At 49.7% G+C, this 20199-nt stretch overlaps 2 protein-coding genes across 2 annotated transcripts in view; one reads left to right on the top strand and one right to left on the bottom strand.

Moving 5' to 3' along the window:
- Positions 1 to 20199, top strand: part of LOC309329355 (cytoplasmic phosphatidylinositol transfer protein 1-like) — a 50830-nt gene that overhangs the window by 26580 nt on the left and 4051 nt on the right. Inside the window, exons 3-9 of the mRNA XM_081840174.1 lie at positions 1247 to 1395; positions 6819 to 6907; positions 7624 to 7631; positions 11336 to 11407; positions 12302 to 12397; positions 13014 to 13169; positions 13874 to 13937. Of these exons, the coding sequence (XP_081696300.1) occupies positions 1247 to 1395; positions 6819 to 6907; positions 7624 to 7631; positions 11336 to 11407; positions 12302 to 12397; positions 13014 to 13169; positions 13874 to 13937 (634 nt within the window). The remainder of the gene's footprint in view (positions 1 to 1246; positions 1396 to 6818; positions 6908 to 7623; positions 7632 to 11335; positions 11408 to 12301; positions 12398 to 13013; positions 13170 to 13873; positions 13938 to 20199) is intronic.
- The window catches only part of MSS51 (MSS51 mitochondrial translational activator), a 34730-nt gene continuing 27297 nt past the window's right edge, over positions 12767 to 20199 (bottom strand). Inside the window, exon 8 of the transcript XR_014151057.1 lies at positions 12767 to 12797. The gene's annotated coding sequence lies outside the window, so the exon portion shown is untranslated. The remainder of the gene's footprint in view (positions 12798 to 20199) is intronic.

The following is a 20199-nucleotide window of genomic DNA, read 5'->3' on the forward strand; positions in this document are numbered from 1 at the left end:
TTGAATGATCCTGATTAACTTTAAGTGTGTGTGTGTGTGTGTGTGTGTGTGTGTGTGTGTGTGTGAGTATCTATGCATGACTTGAAAGCTCAAGGTTTGGAACAAAAGGTTTCATCTACCCTTGACCCTGATGAGCTATTCTTCTTACTGCAAGGAGCAGGAAAATAATAGATGTGTACATCTACATCTACATTTACATCTACATTGCATGCTTTTAGATAAAGTTGGGGATGTGAGCTTGCAAGGATTTTGCCAGATTATCGAGTGGGTGGGTGTTAGGTACTTAGCATCTCATTTCCTACATGTTTGTTCTTGTGGTAAAGCTCCAGATAAGATTTCTTGGTTCAGTTGAAGAGGCTTGTGGGGGCACAGAGGCAGAATTTGTAAAAATAGAACATTTGCTAGGTTTGGGATCATACCCAGATGAAAGCAGTTTTAAAAGACAAATTAACAGGGGAGCATCTTGCAAAAAAAACCCATAAAAACCGTTTAGAGCTATTTAAAAAAAGGTTCCAAAAAAAGGGAAAGCTTAAAAAAATAGTGTGGTATTTTATAGCATCATCCTTTACATATTTACTTAGAAGTAAGTCTTATTAACATAACCACCCCACCCCACTCACCTTTCCCCCTCTCTCCCTCTTTTCCTCATAACTTAACATTGTATGTAACACTAATGTCTCACAACAAATGAAACTGAATTGTAGAAAACACAACTTGAAAAAAAGAGACAACACATGTTTTTGTACAATAAGAAGTCTTTAATAAAAATATATATTTAAAAAGTCATTGATTTACTCCTAGGTGAGTGTAAAGGATTTCAGCCTTAGAGTGGTCAAACACTCTTGGTATATTGTCCCGGTAACTCTTAGGACAACTCTCTAGTGTAGGCCATTATCCACATATTACAGATTTTGGACAGAAGGGAAGGTTTGGAAGCTTAGAGAATGGTAGACTGTATATTGAACTTAGAGGTTCCCCCAAGTTTGGCGTCCCCTTCCCTTTTGTGGGCAGAGGGGGCTGTTTTGGCCATTTAAGGAACAGCACTTACACCAACACATTGGAAATAACAGGAATGCTGCTGTGTTGAGTCTCATATCTCAACAGCCCAGTCCGGCTTCAGGCAGGCAGAGTTTGTATGGCTGAAGGAATGGCAAGCAGAGGGGCTCTCAGTCCTCCCCACTCAGGGCCCCCTCAACTCAGCTTCTTGAGCTGTGCAAGATGACAGTCTTTTGTATTTCCTTAACAGTACCGTGTTGGGCAGCTGTACACCATCAGCAAGCACAGCCACCAAGAGAGCGACAAAGGGGAAGGTGTGGAAGTGGTGAAGAATGAGCCCCACGAAGACCCTGTCCACGGCTGTGGCCAGTTCACCGAAAAACGTGTGCACCTCTCCAGGTGAGAAGCCAGCCAGTGGCTTTTGTTGTTATCTTTGTGTGTGTGGTTTTGGGTGGTTTGTTTTTTTTTTTTTTTTAAGAAATCATTATCTGAAATTTTATTTTATTTTTCAATTATTTTTATTGATTTTCCAAATTTATAACAAACATAACAACAAACAAGAAAAACATTACTATATCGAAAAGCAAACAAACATTTATCCTAACTGTTATAGTCCCATTTTTGTTATCATTGTTGGGTGACTTCCTCAAATCCCCCAAGCTGAGTTTCCATATAGCTCCTTGTAGCAGTTTTCCAACACTATTTTCATATAAGATCTACTTGTTCAACTAACATCTTTCTTTCTTTTCATTTTTACTTCTATCCATGGTATTATATAATTTCACATATTTAAATCCTAGGCCAATCTGTTACTCACAAGTAATTCTATTTAAATTATCTTAACATATTTAACTAAATAATCTTTAAACTTCTTCCGTTCCTCTTGATACTCCTCCTCCTTCTGGTCACGGACTCTTCCAATCAGGTAGGCTAGCTCCAAAAAGTCCATCATCTTCATCTGCCATGATCTGAGATTATTATCTCCCATTGTTCCTCCCGAGGAGCCTCCAGGCTAGAAACACAACCAGAACCAAACAATATTTTTTTAAGGGTTCTAAAAAGCACTATACATTTAAACCACTCTGATGCCACTTTGTAGTGTCATGGCTTCCCTCAAAGCACCGTGGGAAGTATTGTTTGTTAAGAGTTGCTGAGAGTTGTTAGGAGACCCCCTCAGACGGCAGCTAGAATTCTCAAGACTTTCCCAGGAAGAGGAATTACCTGCTAAACCACTCTAGGCAGGGAATAGGGGTCTCATAACAACTCTAAAGCTCCTGGATTCTTTGGGGGGAAAGCCATGACTGTTTAAAAGTAGTATAATATTGCTTTACACATATCGTGCAGTTGGGGCCGTGTAGCATTGTGCATGGTACGGATGTGGCCGAGCCTTTTCGTTTTGCACAATGAAAGCTGAAGATCTGGGGGTTATGGTTCTTCTGGGGGGGGGGGGGGCTCTCCCATCCCGTGTGGATGCCCATGCTCAGATTAAAGGTCAGTGTGCTTTTAGCCAGTGGGGTATGAATTTGTACATGCAAAACACGTGCGCTGCCACTGAGCTTTATCATCGTCCCCCCCCCCTTCCACCCACCAGCTGTACCTTGCTGATTCAGTGTTTTGCTGTTCTCCCCATTTGTTCTTCGCTTTCCAATTAACTTGTCATGGATTCTGACAATTACTCAAGACTGGCTTTTGTTTGAAAACCGCTGGAGACAAAAGGCATAGCCCTCCCCCTCCCCTTGCTCACATCTGCCACCTACAGAGCTGTCTCTGCTTGACTTGACCCCGTTCCTCACAAAGGTGCTCTCTGAAAAGAAGGCATACCTGTCAGTCGAGTGGGGCATGTTAGTGTATGCGCACAGCTGAGTGTGAAGGACTTCCTAGACCCTAAGATCTGGCAGAAAGGCCCTTCTCTGTGTCATGCCTTCTGGAAGAAGGTAAAGGTACCCCTGCCCGTACGGGCCAGTCGTGTCCGACTCTAGGGTTGTGCGCCCATCTCACTTAAGAGGCCGGGGACCAGCACTGTCCGGAGACACTTCCGGGTCACATGGCCAGCGTGACGAAGCTGCTCTGGCGAGCTGGCACCAGCGCAGCACACGGAAATGCCGTTTACCTTCCCGCTAGAAAGCGGTACCTATTTATCTACTTGCACTTTAGGGGTGCTTTCGAACTGCTAGGTGGGCAGGAGCTGGGACTGAAGACGGGAGCTCACCCCGCCGCGGGGATTCGAACCGCCGACCATGCGATCGGCAAGCCCTAGGCGCTGAGGTTTTACCCACAGCGCCACCCGCGTCCCTCTGGAAGAAGGTACAGGGTTATAAAGACTAGGACTAGCCGCCTGAAAAACAGTTTCTACCCAAATGCAATTCTGGTTTTAAACGCAGTATAAGAAGTCTCTATAGGAGAATATTGTTTTTTAAAATGGGGTTTCTGAGTTTTTAGGGGTTTTTGAATGTCTTATGTAGATTTTTCAATTTCATTGTTCTGGATGGGACAATGACAATAAAGATAGCGTATCGTATCGAGGTGGCTCGGCTGACAGGGACAAGAGGAAGGGCCTTCTCAGTGACCGCCCCCAAATGTTGTGATTCTTTGCCTGGGTTCACCTCTCTTCCTAGGCTTTGTTAGATGGCAAAAAATTATGTGTACCTAGATGGAATCTTGGCTCTTGGGGTTGAATGTGGCCCTTCAGACCTCTCTGTCTGGCCCTTGGGACACTTCCCAAGCCACACCCTTCACTGGCTGACCTTCTTGAGTGTTTTTTTTCTACCTGAAATGTGTCCTTAAACTGTGATAACACCTCTAGCTTCCTGGAGGTATAGAAAACTTGGGCTTCGTGCAGCTAGAATGTAGCCAGCTGTACAAAGAATCACATAAATTGCTCCACCTAGTTTTGCCTCTGGCCCCACCCACCACTGGCACATGCCCCCCAGAAGAATCCCAATTAGGGGGTGTGGCCCTCGGTCTGAGAAAGCTTCCCCATCCCTGTTATACACACTGGAAGGGTGAGAAGCGTATCCTTCTATTTAAAAGGTCAACACTGTCCTGAAACATTTGCATTTTGGAAAAACTGGGTGCTGGTCAGGGTTTCCTGCAATGTATACACAAGGCAGAATAGAGGTGTGTATGTGTGTGTGTGATCCTGCACCTATGCATTGCTTGCTTCCCCACACCCTCAAGAGATTGGAGCATTGTCTAGTTGTCTTTCTTTGGCAGCTTGAAGGCACCATGTTGGGAAAAGGCTGCTCTGCCTCTGAGCAGAGGAAAGTTTCACCAAGAGACAATAACAAGTAAATCTTGGCATTTGGTGAGACAAAGAAAAGCCATTAGAACACAGAGAACCAGTTGAGCAGGAAATCTGATGAACTCCTGCCACTAAGAAATAAAAATCCTTGTAAACTTTAACCACAAGGCCATGCTCCCACGTTTTGTTCTCAAACTGCTCCTCCATATGAGGTTTTTGAAATATCCCCAGATGTTCTTGATTACAACTCCCATCCTTCCCAGCCAACTTGGCTAATAGGGACCATGCGAGTTGTAGTCCACTAACAAATGGGGACCTATGGTTGAAGACCACTGGCCTAGAGGAACCCAAGCTCACACTTTTCCCAGTCTAGTGTCCTCCAGAATTTTTCAAATCCAACTCCCATCAGCCCCAACATGCGCATCTCTAGTATTCCACAACATCTGTGTTCTGCCTCCACTGCCTCTAAATGCCAGTTAATGGGACCTTCTGTATGCAAAACATGCCCTGTCACTAAGCTACAGGCTTTCCTTGAAATAATCCTATTTCTCTGTAAATCTTGGTGGGAGAGTCCAGGTGACTTGGTGGTGGTAGTTGCTGCCCATTGCTGTGTCCCTGGTTCATATGTGAGCTCTACATAAAGCTTGCACATGGAGAGAAGCCTCTCTGTGACAGTAGCAGCCATCAGTTGTGGCAGCTGCTGTAGCCACCTGCGGAGAGCTGCCTTCCAGCCCTATCTCTCAGCCCATTGATGAGCCAGTTAGTGGAGTGCTGGCTCCTTTGGCTGACTTCCAGTGATGTCTGGCTTAGAAGCACCAGAGCAGAGTGGAACGAGGAAGTTACTGTGCTTTGCTAAAATTTCCTTCTTTCTTTCTGCTGCTGCTGCTAAACAAATCTAGGCCTTGTGGAGGTGGTGGTTATGCTGAACATGACTGGGAGTGTGTGTGTCTGTGCATCTGCGTGTGTGCAGTTTGCACAGGTGGTGTTAGCATGGGGTAAGAACACAAGAAGCTGCCTTATACCAAGCCATTGGTCCATCTAGCTCAGCATTGCCTACACTGACTGGCAGCAGCTCTGCAGGGTTTCTAGGCAGGAGTCTTTCCTAGCTCTGCTTGGAGATGTCAGGGATTGAACCTTGCATTCAACACAGATACTCTGCCGCTGATGTTGCTAGACTACAGTAGCCATCACCTCAAACACTGGGGCTGGTGGAGTTGTAGTGCAGCGCCATGTTGCCTAACCCTTACCATTCGTCAAAACCAACAGCTGCTACAGGCATTTTTCCAAGCAGAGGCTCTGTTCTGGCTCTCTGACATGCTCAGGATGGCAAAACATCTTGGCTTGCCCGTGTACTTGGCCTTACAGATAGTTTCACTTGTCATTCCACCCACCCAGCTGAAAATAGGCAATGCTTATAAGCTTCAGCAAGGCTAAATCCCCTTGCTTCCAAATGCTCCCGGCATAATGGATCAGGCAGGCAGCCCCTCTCTGCTTCCCGGCTCCTCCCTTTCTTTTCTTCCCCTTGCTTCCACATACTCACATGCACCTCCCTCGCTGCAAGCCTCCCTCCTAGGCTGCCGAGACCTGTCCCCTTTTGCCCAACTGTCCATTGGCTCAGAATGTGTGTTTCGGAGACAGCTTTGGCTGCGTGGACTTGTCTCACTGCACTGCTAGCTGCTGCGGGAGCCATCCGTGCAAGAGGGGGCGGTATTTTTAGACCGCATTCTCACGATTCTCCTCTCGGGGGATGCTATTTATAGAGCACAGAATCTAATCAAAGCGGTTGGGACGGAGGGGCCCTTGCCTTTTTCCACCCCACAGTTTAGGTGCCACATCGCTTGATCCATTTGCAGGAAAGCCGGTGAGGTTTCAGCTGGTGGTCTAAAGCGACGTGAGAGCCAGCGTCTCCCCTGCTGAGCCCTTCTTGACACAGTGGCAAAGAAACACTCCTGTCTTCGTTCTCCCTTCCCTGCCCCAGGTGCTACAAACTTGTGTCTGTGCTCAGCCATTCCTTCCAGCCACATGGAAGCATTTGGCTGTTGGGTGGGGCGTTTTTCAGCCCAAGGGCCGTATTTCCTTCTAGGGAACCTTCCAAGAGCCACATGCCAGTGGTGTGTGGGGCCTGAGGCAGAAATGTGCAGAGCAATGGATGTAAACATTACCTTTGTACAGTAGTTTCTACATGCATGCACACACGTCTCTCTGCCCCTTTCCAGCTAAGCAAGAGGCAGTATCAGAGTTCAAGGACTCATTCCAGCCAGGCAAAAACACTGGAATAAGTGGCCTGGGCCTTAACTGTCAGAGTCTGCAATGCAAAGTCTCTGGTGCCTTACAGTTTCTCTGCCTCAGATTATCTTCTGTGCTTTCTGGGGTTTTGAATAGAGGTCTTTCTCCAGCCCTAACTGGAGACTCTGGGGATTGAACCTGGGACTTTATAAATGCAAGGCAGATCTTCTGCCCCCTGAGCTACAGCACTTACACATCCCTTTTGGATTTTAAAGGTTTGCCTACTTGGGCTTAGACATGCCCATTTTAAGATTTTCTCTGTTTTCCCCTTTATGCTGTGCTGTCCCACCATTAGCAAGCTGCCTAGCTGGGCTCGCGCTGTGACGCCACGAATATTCTACATCACAGAGAAGGCCTGGAACTATTACCCGTACACAATCACAGGTAAGGAGAGCTCTTCTGAATCAGACAAATCTCTGTCTCACCCAACAACCTCTTTCTTCAGGGCTCAACTAGAGACCTCTTGAGAACCCCAGAATGGAATAGTGTCAGGTAAGGTAGCTGCAATCTTCATTTTTCTTTCCTCCGTCCCCGGCACATAGAATGGATCTACACAGATATATATAAAAATAGGGAATTCAAAAGTGTAGGAGCTGCCACACTAAAAGATTGATGTCAGGCAGACGTCTTCACCGTACTGCCTTTGGCACCTGCTGAAAATGTTTAGACAAGCTTACCCAGATATTTAGAATGCTGATGTGTTTATGGTTTGTTGGGTTTTTTCTATGTTTTGTTCTTAAGAATGATCTCAGTGTTTTATTCTCTTTGTAAACTGCTTTGAGGTTTCTTACAGTCAAGCGGTATATGAATCTTTTGAACTTTAGTTGGATACAACTCCTGAGGCACCCATCAGGTTGGGCAAAAGGCTTCCCTGAATTTCCGTTTGCAGCTTTCCTGATAGGAACGGGTGCAGGGAACCTCAGCCAGTGCTTCTCCTTTCTGCCTGGGCTGTTGTGCTGGAGCTGGGTGGCTTACGTTGTCAAGGGAAATTCAGTTATGGCTCCCGCGGCGACTGTCCCTCCCCATCTCATCGCTGGTTTTCTCTGTCTCTTTCCTCTGCTGTCCTGCGGATTCCTGGAATCGCCTCGCCATCGGCTCAGAGTACACGGTAAGTGCCAAGATGTGCTTGCATGTTAGGCACTTTGCTGCTTCTCTAAAGGAACGGCTTGTAGCCTGGACTTCCGGAGTGGCCCTGAGGCAGCACCAACTCCTCCAGGCAGGAGGCTGCGCATGGGAACAAGTGAATATACGACAGGGAAGAAGGGAAGGACCGGATTTGGGGATGTCGCAGTCAGCCTGTGAAATCCCCCCGGTTTATCCTCCCCTTTCTTTCAAGAAGCTGATAGCGGCTGACATGGTCTCCCCAACACCACTGTTTCCTCACAAGAACCCTGCGAGGTAGATTAGGCCAGCTTTCTCCAACCTCGGGCCTTCCTGACGTTGCTGGACTACAGCTCCATTCAGCTCTACCTCTCTTTTAAATCAGAACCAATGAAGGCGGTGAAGGTCCTGTGTGAGTGTCTGGAGGTGGTTGGAGGATGGATGGCGGCTAACGGATTGAGGTTGAATCCTGACAAGACAGAAGTACTGTTCTTGGGAGACAGGGGGTGGGCAGGTGTGAAGGACTCCCTAGTCCTGAATTGGGTAACTATGCCCCTGAAGGACCAGGTGTGCAGCCTGGGAGTCATTTTGGACTCACAGCTATCCATGGAGGCGCAGGTTAATTCTGTGTCCAGGGCGGCTGTCTACCAGCTCCACCTGGTACGCAGGCTGAGACCCTACCTGCCCGCGGACTGTCTTGCCAGAGTGGTGCATGCTCTAGTTATCTCCTGCTTGGACTACTGCAATGTGCTGTACGTTGGGCTACCTTTGAAAGTGACCCGGAAACTACAATTAATCCAGAATGCGGCAGCTAGACTGGTGACTGGGAGTGGCTGCCGAGACCATATAACACCGGTCTTGAAAGATGTTCATTGGCTCCCAGTACGTTTCCGAGCACAATTCAAAAGTGTTGGTGCTGACCTTTAAAGCCCTAAACAGCCTCGGTCCTATATACCTGAAGGAGCGTCTCCACCCCCATCATTCAGCCCAGACACTGAAGTCCAGCGCCGAGGGCCTTCTGGCGGTTCCCTCACTGTGAGAAGTTAGGTTACAGGGAACCAGGCAGAGGGCCTTCTTGGTAGTGGCGCTTGCCCTGTGGAACGCCCTCCCAGCAGATGTCAAGGCAATAAGCAACTACAGTGGTGCCTCGCAAGACGAAATTAATTCGTTCCGCAAGTTTTTTCTTCTTGCGAGTTTTTTGTCTTGCGAAGCACGGTTTCCCATAGGAATGCATTGAAAATCAATTAATGCGTTCCTATGGAGACCGCTTGCCAGGCTGGCGGTGCGGAGAAGGGCTTTTCTCCCCACCGCAAGCCTTCAGGACAGGTACGGGAACAGAGGGGAAGGCGCGCAGCGCTTCTCCTCTGTTCCCGGGGCTTGCGGTGGGAGGAGGGTTTTTCCTCCCCACCGCCAACATTCAGAAGAGCATTCTGAAAGTTGGCGGTGGGAAGGAAAACCCTCCTCCCACCGCAAGTCTTCAGGACAGCCATCCGAAGGCTGGCGTGGGGAGAAGGTCTCTCCGCCCCACCGCCAGCCTTCGGAGCAGCCATCCCAAGGCTGGCGCGGGGAGAAGGTCTCTCTGCCCCACCGCCAGCCTTCGGAGCAGCCATCCCAAGGCTGGCGCGGGGAGAAGGTCTCTCCGCCTCACCACCAGCCTTCGGAGCAGCCTTCCAAAGGCTGGCGGTGGGAAGAGGTCTCTCCGCCCCACCGTCTCTCCGCCCCACCGCCAGCCTTCGGAGCAGCCTTCCAAAGGCTGGCGGTGGGAAGAGGTCTCTCTGCCCCACCGTCTCTCCGCCCCACCGCCAGCCTTCGGAGCAGCCATCCCAAGGCTGGCGGCGGGAGGAGGTCTCTCTGCCCCACCGCCAGCCTTCGGAGCAGCCTTCCGAAGGCTGGCGGCAGGAGGAGGTCTCTCCGCCCCACCGTCTCTCCGCCCCACCGCCAGCCTTCGGAGGAGCCTTCCGAAGGCTGGCGGCGGGAGGAGGTCTCTCCGCCCCAACGCCAGCCTTCGGAGCAGCCATCCCAAGGCTGGCGCGGGGAGAAGGTCTCTCTGCCCCACCGCCAGCCTTCGGAGCAGCCATCCCAAGGCTGGCGCGGGGAGAAGGTCTCTCCACCCCACTGCCAGCCTTCGGAGCAGCCTTCCGAAGGCTGGCGGCAGGAGGAGGTCTCTCCGCCCCACCGCCAGCCTTCGGAGCAGCCTTCCGAAGGCTGGCAGCAGGAGGAGGTCTCTCCGCCCCACCGTCTCTCCGCCCCACCGCCAGCCTTCGGAGCAGCCTTCCAAAGGCTGGCGGTGGGAAGAGGTCTCTCCGCCCCACCGTCTCTCCGCCCCACCGCCAGCCTTTGGAGGAGGTCCGAGGACAGTGGGGAAGACGCGCTGCGCTTCCCCGCTGTCCCGGAGATTTCCCTATGGGCTTTCGTCTTGCGAAGGAAGCCCATAGGGAAATTCGTTTTGCGAAGCGCCTCCAAAACGGAAAACCCTTTCGTCTAGCGGGTTTTCCGTCTTGCGAGGCGTTCGTCTTGCGGGGCACCACTGTATATTATTTTTAAAAGACAACTGAAGGTGCCCTGTTTAGGGAAGTTTTTAATGTTTGATGCTGTGTTGTTTTTAATATTTTGTTGGAAGCTGCCCAGAGTGGCTGGGGAAACCCAGCCAGATGGGCAGGGTATAAACAATAAAGTATTATTATTATTATTATTATTATTATTATTATTATTATCCCTTAGCCGTTGGCCTTGCTATCAGTGGTTGATGGCAGCTGGATTTCCCTCTCCCCAAAATTATAATGCATGGTAGCACCACTGTGGTATAGTGACTGGAGTGTTGGACTAGGGCCAAATTCTCACTCAGCCATGAGGCCCACTGGGTGCACTTGGGCCAGTCACCATCTCTTGTGACTTGACCTACATCGCAAGGTTGTTGTGAGGATGAAATGGAGAGTGGGAGAGGCATGCATGCCGCCTTGAGCTGCTTGGAGGAAAGGTGGGGTATAAATGTGATAATCAATAGATAAAACAAAGAGATAATCTAGGCTTTGCTACCAGACTTGTACATTTTAAAGAAGCATAACTTGATCAGTCTGGGCAGAACCCTCTGACTCCTCCATTTTCCAACACACTTCCTTTATTCCTCCCACCCTTGCCCTTTAAATTATTGGCCATTTTTGCAGCATTGCACCCATTCAGTCCTTTCTGCTCAGTGGTAAGCCCTGTTGAGTCCCATAGGACTGGCTCCCAGGTGACTCTGTATAGGATTACACTGTTAGACACACATTCCTGATTTTATGAGCTGGTGTCTTTCAGCAAGTGCTGTAGTCTTCACTTCTCTCTCCATCCCTGGCATGCAGGCTGGATCTACACAGATATAGAAAACACCATGAAAATGCTATGGGGTGGGGTGGGGAACACGCTATAAAATATATGTGCAATTTGCCATTGAGCTCTCCAGTGCCATTGGAGTCACATTTTTAACATGCACTTATAACGTTATAATTGCAGCTGTGCAGCTGAGTCTATAGTATGCCCTTGGGTGTCGAGTTGTCCATGAGCAGGCAGGCGAGAAGGAGCAGCAACTAGCAGTGGGTAGTTACCTGCCTTCCTCTTTGCCAGCTGCATCTGTCCTCCCCCTCCCCAGCCAGCATGGCTAACATCTGGAGGACCTCAGGTTCCCCATCCCTGGTTCACCTTCTCAGATTCTCCTCCTCGCTTCTTTTACAGTGCTCTTTCCTGCCAAAGTTCTCTATCTACATAGAGACCAAGTACGAGGACAACTGCGGAGACAGCACAAATGTAAGTGCTAATTGGGAAGAGTTCTCAGTCTGGCACAGAACTGTCTGCCATCCCTAACCGACAACCTCCAAGAGGCAACAGGATGCAATGGGAGGTGGGGAGGGTGTCCTTTGGTGCCTTGGGTTCCTTGTTTTGCAGTGTGGCCAATCAGGAGCTTCAGTTAAGGGGTAAACATGCCTCTCCTTTGTATGGAATGGGTGGTCCATTCCCCCATCTAGCCAGCAGGTTCTACTCTGATTGGCTGCAGCTCTTTGAGACTCCAGGCTGATGTCCTCTAGTTGGAGACAGGTTGTCAAGGGGCTTTCTGCTGTATGGCACTTTGCAGAGGACAGGTCCCTGCCCTGAGGAGCTTACAATCTACAATCTAGCTTCCCCCCCCAAAAAAATCGTTGACACAGTAGTTTGTTAAGAGTGCTGAGAGGAGACCCACATTCAGAGCCACAATTAACAGAGGGGTTTAACAGTCAGTCCCTCTTCCCAGGGAACTCTGAGAATTGTAGTTTGGAGGGAATAGGGGTTTCCCAACAGCTCTCTGCACCCTAAACAAACTACAGCTCCCAGTTCTTTAGGAGCCAGTAATGACGAGAGCTGCAGTCCATCATCATCTGGAGGGACACAAATTAAGAAGGCAGGAAAGCTGCCTTTGTACCAGGTCAGACCCTTGGTCCACCTAGCTCAGTATTGTCTACACCGGCTGGCAGAGGCTCTCCAGGATTTCAGGTGCCAGGCATGCCCTAGAGATGCTGGGGATTGAACCCAGGACCTTCAGCATGCAAAGCAGATGCTCTACCACTGAGCTACAGCCTTCCCCAGTTGTTGTGCGCCATGCCCTGCCCTACATCCAAGCTGCTGGCCTGACAGCCCCATCTCTTTCTCTACCTCTTACCCTCCCAGATCTTCCACAAGGAAAACATATTGGGAGACCATGATGTGACATTCCTGGACATCGCCTTTGATGAAATCCCAGAGCGCTACTACCGGAGCCTAGAGGTAACGTGAGGCAGGGAGGCACCTGTCTACCCAGGTTTGTGTGTGGCCTTTCCCTTGCCTGAGTCCTGCTGTGACTGTGAGGAAAGCCCTGCTGCATCAGACCAAAGGCCCATCTTGTCCATCGTCCTCAGTGCCTATCAGATATTCTGGGAAGCCCACAGGCAGGGCAGGAAGCCTTCTACCTGCGTTTGTCCCTCACCTACTGGCATTCCAAGGTACACTGCCTCTGAGTGTGGAGGCTCCATTTAACAAGAGCCCTGCTGAATCAGACCAAAGGCCTGTGTAGTCCAGGAATCCTGGGCTGTACCCAGTGTTGGTCTGATGGACCCATCAAAATGAATGGATCAGGCCAGCAGCCCATCTAGCCCACATCCTGTTTTCTCAGTGGCCAGCCAGATGCCTGGAGGGAAGCCCTCAAGCAGGACCCAAGCGCAAGAGCGCTCTCTCCTACTGTGGTTTCCAGAAACTGCTGCCTCCAACCATGGAGGCAGATTGCAACCATCATGGCTACTAGCCATTGGTAGCCTTCTCCTCCATGAATTTGTCCAGTCTTCCTTTAAAACTATTCAAATGGTGGTCCACCGGCTCCTTATACTTGTCTTCTCCATGTTGGTAGGATCTCCGGTACTTCAGCTCGACCAAGACTGGCCGTGGCCCGCTGCGGGAGGGCTGGCGAGAGCATACCAAACCCATCATGTGCTCCTACAAGCTGGTGACGGTCAAGTTTGAGGTGTGGGGGCTGCAGACACGGGTGGAGCAGTTTGCTCACAAGGTGAGAGCTCAGCCTGGAGACGTTTGGGGACCTGGAGGGATGGAATGGGCCCTGCTTTTGCGGGGAGTGTGGGAGGTACCCTTCCTGAGTTTTGAGAAGTCCTTGAATCTCATCAGACGGATTATCCCCCTGCCTCAAAGCAATATTCTGTGCCAGGGGTGTGGAACCTGTGCCTGCCTAGATGCTGCTAGACCACAAAGCCCATCATCCCTGAAACAAAATGGATTGCTGTTGTGATCCTCAGGAATGTCCGCCTCCAAGGAGGGCTGGTGGCTCAAGCCAGGGGAGTTCAAAAGCTCCTGGCTTCCTGGGGAAGGCAAAAGTCAGCACCTTGGAGGAAGATCAGGGTGTGTTCAGGACCACAGAGAGTGCTTCTGCAGCTGAGCCCAACCATCCATGTTGTCTCAGCAAGGTTGTGGAGCAACTGGCTTTATAGCAGGGTTAGGCAGTCACTGACTGGACTGTGCTTGCTGGGGCTGATGGGAGGTGCAATCCAAAATAAGGAAGGCTTCTCTGGAGTATAGGAGATCAGTCTGTGCATTGCTGCCTCCTGCTGGCAGGGCTCTCAACCACTCTGCTAGCATAGCAGCCTTCAGTGATTACAGTGGGAGGGGGGTGACCCTCCCCTTGGGTGTTGCTGTAATTATTGCCCCCCAAAAGATAGAAGATACCTGAGGAGTTGTTAACCTAGTTCTGGGTTGCAGGCCATCCGGGACATCTTGCTGATCGGCCACAGGCAAGCTTTTGCCTGGGTGGACGAGTGGTGTGGTAAGTGAGCCTTTTTGCTTTGTTGCTGGTTGCAGAGTGGGTGGGAAGAGAGTGTGTGAAAACTCTTTGGGCTGTGGGAGAATCAAACTTCAGGTTCCCCTTTCCCTAGGCTGCCCTGCTCTTTACATCATTGCGTTTTGCATTCATCAGTATAGACCTCCTGTTTCCTCCTAATCAGCAGCACAGAGTAGGGCCCTCGTTTTTTTAAACTTTAAGCATGCACTGAATTAATGGGGAGAGCCTCCTGCCCTTCACTGTGCTTTTAAATCCCCTGATTGTAAGTACAACAAGATGGTTAAACGGTAACTAATCTGTGACCTGCATTCTTGAGTGTGGGCCCCTCCGATGCGATCCTACAACTGCACACAAATGGAAATGTTGTTTTTGGAAAACGTTTGCTTTGTTCCCCCTGGAGCTAAAAGCTGTCATTGGTGTCTCACATAAATCTCAAGCCCCACTTATTTTATTTATCTGTATTTACTAAACCTGTTTCTAGCCCTCTTCTTGGTTTTGAAGATTTCCACAAAGTGCACAAAAGAGCAATACACCGTTAATTAAATTTGTATTGAAACAAAGAGGTCTACAGCTGAGAGGAGGGACAGCGGTGATCAGTGTTCGCAAACTTTTGGGATCCACTTTGGGGAGCGTTAAGTAGCAAATCAATTCCGACCTAACGTGTCCAGTTCTGTGCAGTTCTAGGTATCTTGGCAAAGGAGTGGGGTTGTGATCACCCAAAGCTGTGGAGGCTGGTCCATCAGAGTGACCACTGCCCCACACATCTCACTCTGCCCTCAGCCAGCCCCCACCTGCCTGCCTTCCTACTTACAGCCCATTGAAGGTGTGGCCCTGGCTGTCATCTTGCTCCTTCTTAGTCTCTGTGTCACCCTTGTAGAACTCACACAAAAACCCCTTGTATTAAAGAGCCCCATAGTGCCTCTAAGCCAGTGTTTCTCAACCTGTGGGTCCCCAGATGTTGTTGGACTACAACTCCCATCATTCCTAGCCAGCATGACCAGTGGTCAGGGATGATGGGAGTTGTAGTCCAACAACATCTGGGAACACACAGGTTGAGAACCGCTGCTAAGCCACCTCTGGCTAGGAGCTGCCACAAAATTTCTCGCCCCTCTAAACTATCTGAGACACAGCGTCCTTCTTACCTCACAAATCCCCTTCTGAGGAACTGTAAGCGAAAAAGGTGTTTAGACTCCCGCAGGTAAGTGGAAGGCAGAACATTACTACCTGACCCCACTTTTTTCTTACCTTCCTTTTCTAACCCAGCTAACTTTTCCCCTCAACCCCTGTCCTCTTCATTTCCCCTCTCCAATGTTTTCCTGAGCCTCCTCTTCCTTCGAGTTTTGCTCCAGTGTTGACCGAGGTTGTGCTGTCTTGTACCAATGCTGCCTGGGTCTAAGGTCTCTTGAGTGTGCATGCACAGGATCAACTCCAGCCTGGTGGGGGGTGAGGGGCTCTCCTCCTTGCCTCCTACAGTGGGCTTACGTAACAGCAGCAGCAGCTCTCAGACCAGTGCTGGCAGCCACTTCAGATTTCCCTTAATGCCCAGAGGAGCCTGATTTAGTGTTGCTCTGGGGCATCCTGGGAAATTTAAAATGGCAGCTTGTTGATTCCTAAGACGACCCCCCCCCCAGGGAGGAGGTCTTAAGCATGCAGCAGTGCCAAGGGGGCTCTCAGCTGCCTGGTGTTATTGGGAGCTGATGCCAACGCTGAAAACAGACACACAGAGTGAGCCAGTGGATTCAGAACCACATCTCTGCTGCAACACCACAAGGGAACACAGGAATATTTCATTTCCAGAGAGTAGGGCTGATCTCCTAGGCCTTTCCTGCCCAATTATAATATCACAGTCAACACAAGGGACCTCCAGAAGCCATCCAGCCCACCCTTCCTCACTGCAGGATCTGTGACATTGCTTGCTACCTCGCCACTCTTTCCATGCATCCTGCCGGCTCCCAAGGCAAGCTGGTGTTCCACTATCGAACATACCTGACTAGGTGGAAGCTTATTCTACTTTGCAGCCAGAATGTGCCATGATCCGCTGCTCGTTTCCACCTATTGGTTCTAATTCTAGGTTAGGGAAAGGGGCTGTAGTTTGCTGGTGGAGCATCTGCTTTGCATGCAGAAAAGATCCCTGGCATCTCCAGGCAGAGCTGGGAGAAACACCTGTCTGAGCCTCTGCCAGTCAGTATAGGGGATATTGGGCTAGATGGAGCGATGGTCTGACCCTGTGTTCCTACATCATCCTGCCTTCTGGAGTAACTGAGAATAAGGTCCCCAGAAAACGAATTAAGTGCAGTTCATGTCAGGCTGGCATCTGGGACTCTGGGAGGGCAGTGACGCAAAGGCAATCAACCCTCTTACAACTCCAACCAAGGAGTGTATTTTTATAAGGGTCAGACAACATCCTGGGATGCACTGCAGCCTGGAAAGGGCGGGCTTGTTTGCGTGGCTGGGTTCCCTGCTAGGAGAGGGCACACAGAACCTGGCTCCCCATTTCAGATCCACAACTGAGGACCTATGGGCCATGCAGTCTCTCCCCACACCTCCCCCCCCCAAACACACACTGGGGCCACTCCACTGGTCCATCTGTGTGCTTGCCTGTGCCGCCCCCTGATGGTGGCAGAGAAGAAAAGGAGTGTGGCTGCAGAAGGAGCAGGGAGGGTGTGAGGTCTCAGGAGAAGTCCATGGCAGCTACAGGGGTCAACAAGGCATTGTATGAGGCTTGTCCCTTTTGCTGTGAGTTGTTGGCTCTTTGCAGGTGCTGGCTAGGTTACTTTGCCTATTAATGATGGCCACCTTTGTAGTGAGATGGGATGACTTTAAAAGAGGATCAGACAAGTGCGTGGAGGATATCCACAGATGCTAGCCACAATGGCTGCGTTCTTCCTCTACGGTCGGAGGCAGTAATGCTCCTGAATGCCAGTTGCTGGAAACCGCAGGAGGGGAAAGTGTTCTTGAGCTCAGGTCCTGCTTGCAGGTTTTCTGCAGGCATTTGGGTGGCCCCTGTGAGAACAGAATGCTGGACCATTGGTCCATCAGGCTGCTCTTGTGTTCTTATATTCTCATTTATTTCATCATCTGCCATCCTCATTTTATTTGTACTCCACTGGTCCTTCTGAAAGGAAGCACAAAGCAACTAGCATTTTGCAGAAACAAATGCAACAGCTAAAAGCAAACAGGAGGAGACTTTGGGACGTGGAGGGCTGTGGCTTCGTGCTACGCAAAAGGTACCAGTATCGGTCCCTGGCTTCTCCAGGCAGGTCTGGGAGAGACCCCTGCCTGAAACCCTGGAGAGCTGGAACAGTGCTCTGGCATACTGAGGCAGAGGCAGAGGACAGGAGGGAGGACCAAATGGGCCTTTGGCCTGATTGATCAGGTTTCTTCTTATGTTCTTATAAGCAGCTGAGGTGAGAGAGCAGTGCACCAAACAGAATAGCTGAGAAGAAACCACCAGTGTCTGTGCAGAAGGTTTCAGGAAGAGTGCCTGTTCGCTTGTAGCACCACCTGCTGGCAGAATGCGGCACTAGAACTTGGAAACTTATGCAGAGGATAGATAACAAAGCCAAAGCGCCAAATACACTCGGTGTTGTTTTCATTGTTTAAAATACATTTTAACATTCATGGTTGCTTAATTTATTTGGATTTAAGCACATAGGGCATAATTCACAAAGTTTTATTAAATTACATAGGGATTGCAGCAACGAACTACCGGAGGAATACCTCCCTGGCCAATAAAACTTTTGTTTTGCTGTCATTATTTTCTGAGATTCCACCAAATGGGGCACATTTTTGGGCCTCACTTTGCAGGAGGGTTAGAAACTTGGTGCGTTTCTGTAGTCATTTAATGCGAGCTGAGTTTTTTGTCAGGGCTTTGGATTGTGCTCCCCATCGATAATTCTGAACAATTTAAGATTGTAGCTGCTTTTCAAGAGGAAGGCAGTTGTGTTCCATGAGCTGCCTCCTAAGCTCTGTGTAGTGTGACCCAAATTAGCTGTGGCCAGCGAAGGAGGCAGAGCTGTCAACTTTTCCCTTTTGCGAGAAATCCTATTCGGAATAAGGGAATTGCCCTTAAAAAGGGGGGGGGGGGAATTGACAGCTATGGAAGGAGGCTGCCAACATGATGGAGAGACGAGTGCTGATCAAGCTGCAGCTTGACAGGACTGGACTAAATGGGTCATTGGCCTCTGCGTAAAACAACTTCCTGTGCCTTTCCTGTTAGGGATCCTGGTAGCTTTTTCCTCCCCTTCTCTGTCTCCTGCATAATGGTACTAACAACTCTGCCCTCCACTGCTGCTCAGGGCTTTCTCATCCCTTTTCGCCTTCAACCTCCCCCTTTTCTGATGATCTGTGCCGAGATAGTGCTGCTCCCGAGAGAGAAGGGTTCCTTCTCCCACTTCATCTCAGTGTACAGATCGTCACTTGGCAGACATCTGGGAAAGGCCCCCTGAACTGAGTCGCCACATTTTGCACCTCTCTTACCCTGAGCAAATGGCCAGGCACTGTTCAGAGGGCAGGATTCAATCTCGTCCTGCACAGCTCATTTTCCATTGGGTGGGGTTAGGGCCAAGGGTTCAAATGTGCTTCCCGCAGCAAGAAGGAGAAATCCTGTCCACAGACACCATCGCACTTGGTGGTGCATTTGGGACCGGCCCCTTGTCTCTCTGAAAGGGCGGAGATGCGGCCCTTACAGCTCCAGCGTCTTGTGACGGCCCCTCATTGGCTCTTTGTGGGGCCTCGACGCCTCCGGGTTTCCTGCGCCTCCTTCTGCCGAGCCCAGCTTGCTTTTCTGAGCTTTGAGAGCATCTCTGCGTGTTACAGACATGTCCCTGGAAGAGGTTCGTGCCTTCGAGACTCAGATGCACGTGGCCACAAATAAAAACTTCAGCACCCAGGACCCTTAACGCCCCACCTGGCCAGCCCTGCCCAGGACTCCCGTTTTGTATGTATATGTTTTGTTTTCGCCTTTTGGTCTTTCCTTTCTTCTCCTGGATCTCGGCATAGCAGGTCCCAGCCCTGTTCCTGCTAAGGCTCCCCTGTCCTTTGGAGACCCAGCTATGCCTTTTCTGTGCACAGCAGCAGCAGTGCAAAGGGTGTCTGGAGCATGTTGGGAAAGGGCTGTAGCTCAGCGGCAGAGCATCTGCTTTACATGCAGAACTCTCAGGTTCAATCCTCGGCGTCTCCAGGTAGGGCTGGGAGACACCTCCGTCTGAAATCCTGGAGAGCCGCTGCCACTCAGTGTAGGCCATATTAAGCCAGATGGACCAATGGTATGATTCTGTCCAAGGCAGCTACCAATTGTTCCTGTGATGAGCATTAAACTGACTTCATAGCTTTCCCCCATAGATGTGCAGGAATGCTGGGTCACCAGCCAACCTGAATGGAAGGGGGAATTCCATTCAGAGTGCCAGTCCTTACCTAGCAAACACAGCAGCATGCAGTGCAATAGGGACAGGGATCCTTGTACTTGGAGAATGGCAAAGTTTTCAGAAGTATACACACAAATGGAGGAAAGAAAGAGAGGAGAAAACATATTCGGAGCATCAACAATACCAGCCCAGGAAAGCTCGAGCACCTGTATTGGGTGGGATGGCGAGTGGAATGGAGTATCTGACCAGAGGTTTCCCATTGCTCTCAGAAAGAGAAGGAAAGGGGGTAACCCGCTGGCCTGGATTTGAATCTGAGTCCTCTGCTTCCAGAAGGGATGGACTGATGGATTGGTCTGTGAACTGCCCTGAGACCTCTGGGTATACGGCAGAATATAAATTAAGTAAATAAATAAAATTGATCCACTGCTCAGAATTGAGTGTGACATGTTCATTGTTATGACGGTGGTGATTTTATTATTACAATCATTGCTTTTATTTTAAATTACACTTGATTTAGATTTGGGCTTTCAAAAACAAATATTCAACTTTATGTTTAAGGGTTATCGGTGATACAATAGTGAGCTGTACTCAGTGGTGATACATTAATTGTACATTATTACAAATAAGAATAATACTATGCCAATAAAGGCTGAATGAATAATAATGATTGTTATAAGTCCTCCTCAGACCTCAGGGTGAAAGGCAGATTAGTATTACAATTTCTATCCCACTAGTATTCCAACTAACTTGAGGTGGTCTTTTATTCTTGTCCCGCTCTCCATTTTCCCCCTCACAACAACCCTGTGTGGTAGGCTGAGAGACAGGTGACCTAGGTCCCCCAGTGATCTTCATTGGAACCTTGCTCTCCCAAGTTCTTGTCT

The sequence above is a fragment of the Podarcis erhardii genome (assembly GCF_964252035.2).
Source record: "Podarcis erhardii genome assembly, chromosome: 14".
NCBI classification, from domain to species: Eukaryota; Metazoa; Chordata; class Lepidosauria; order Squamata; family Lacertidae; genus Podarcis; species Podarcis erhardii.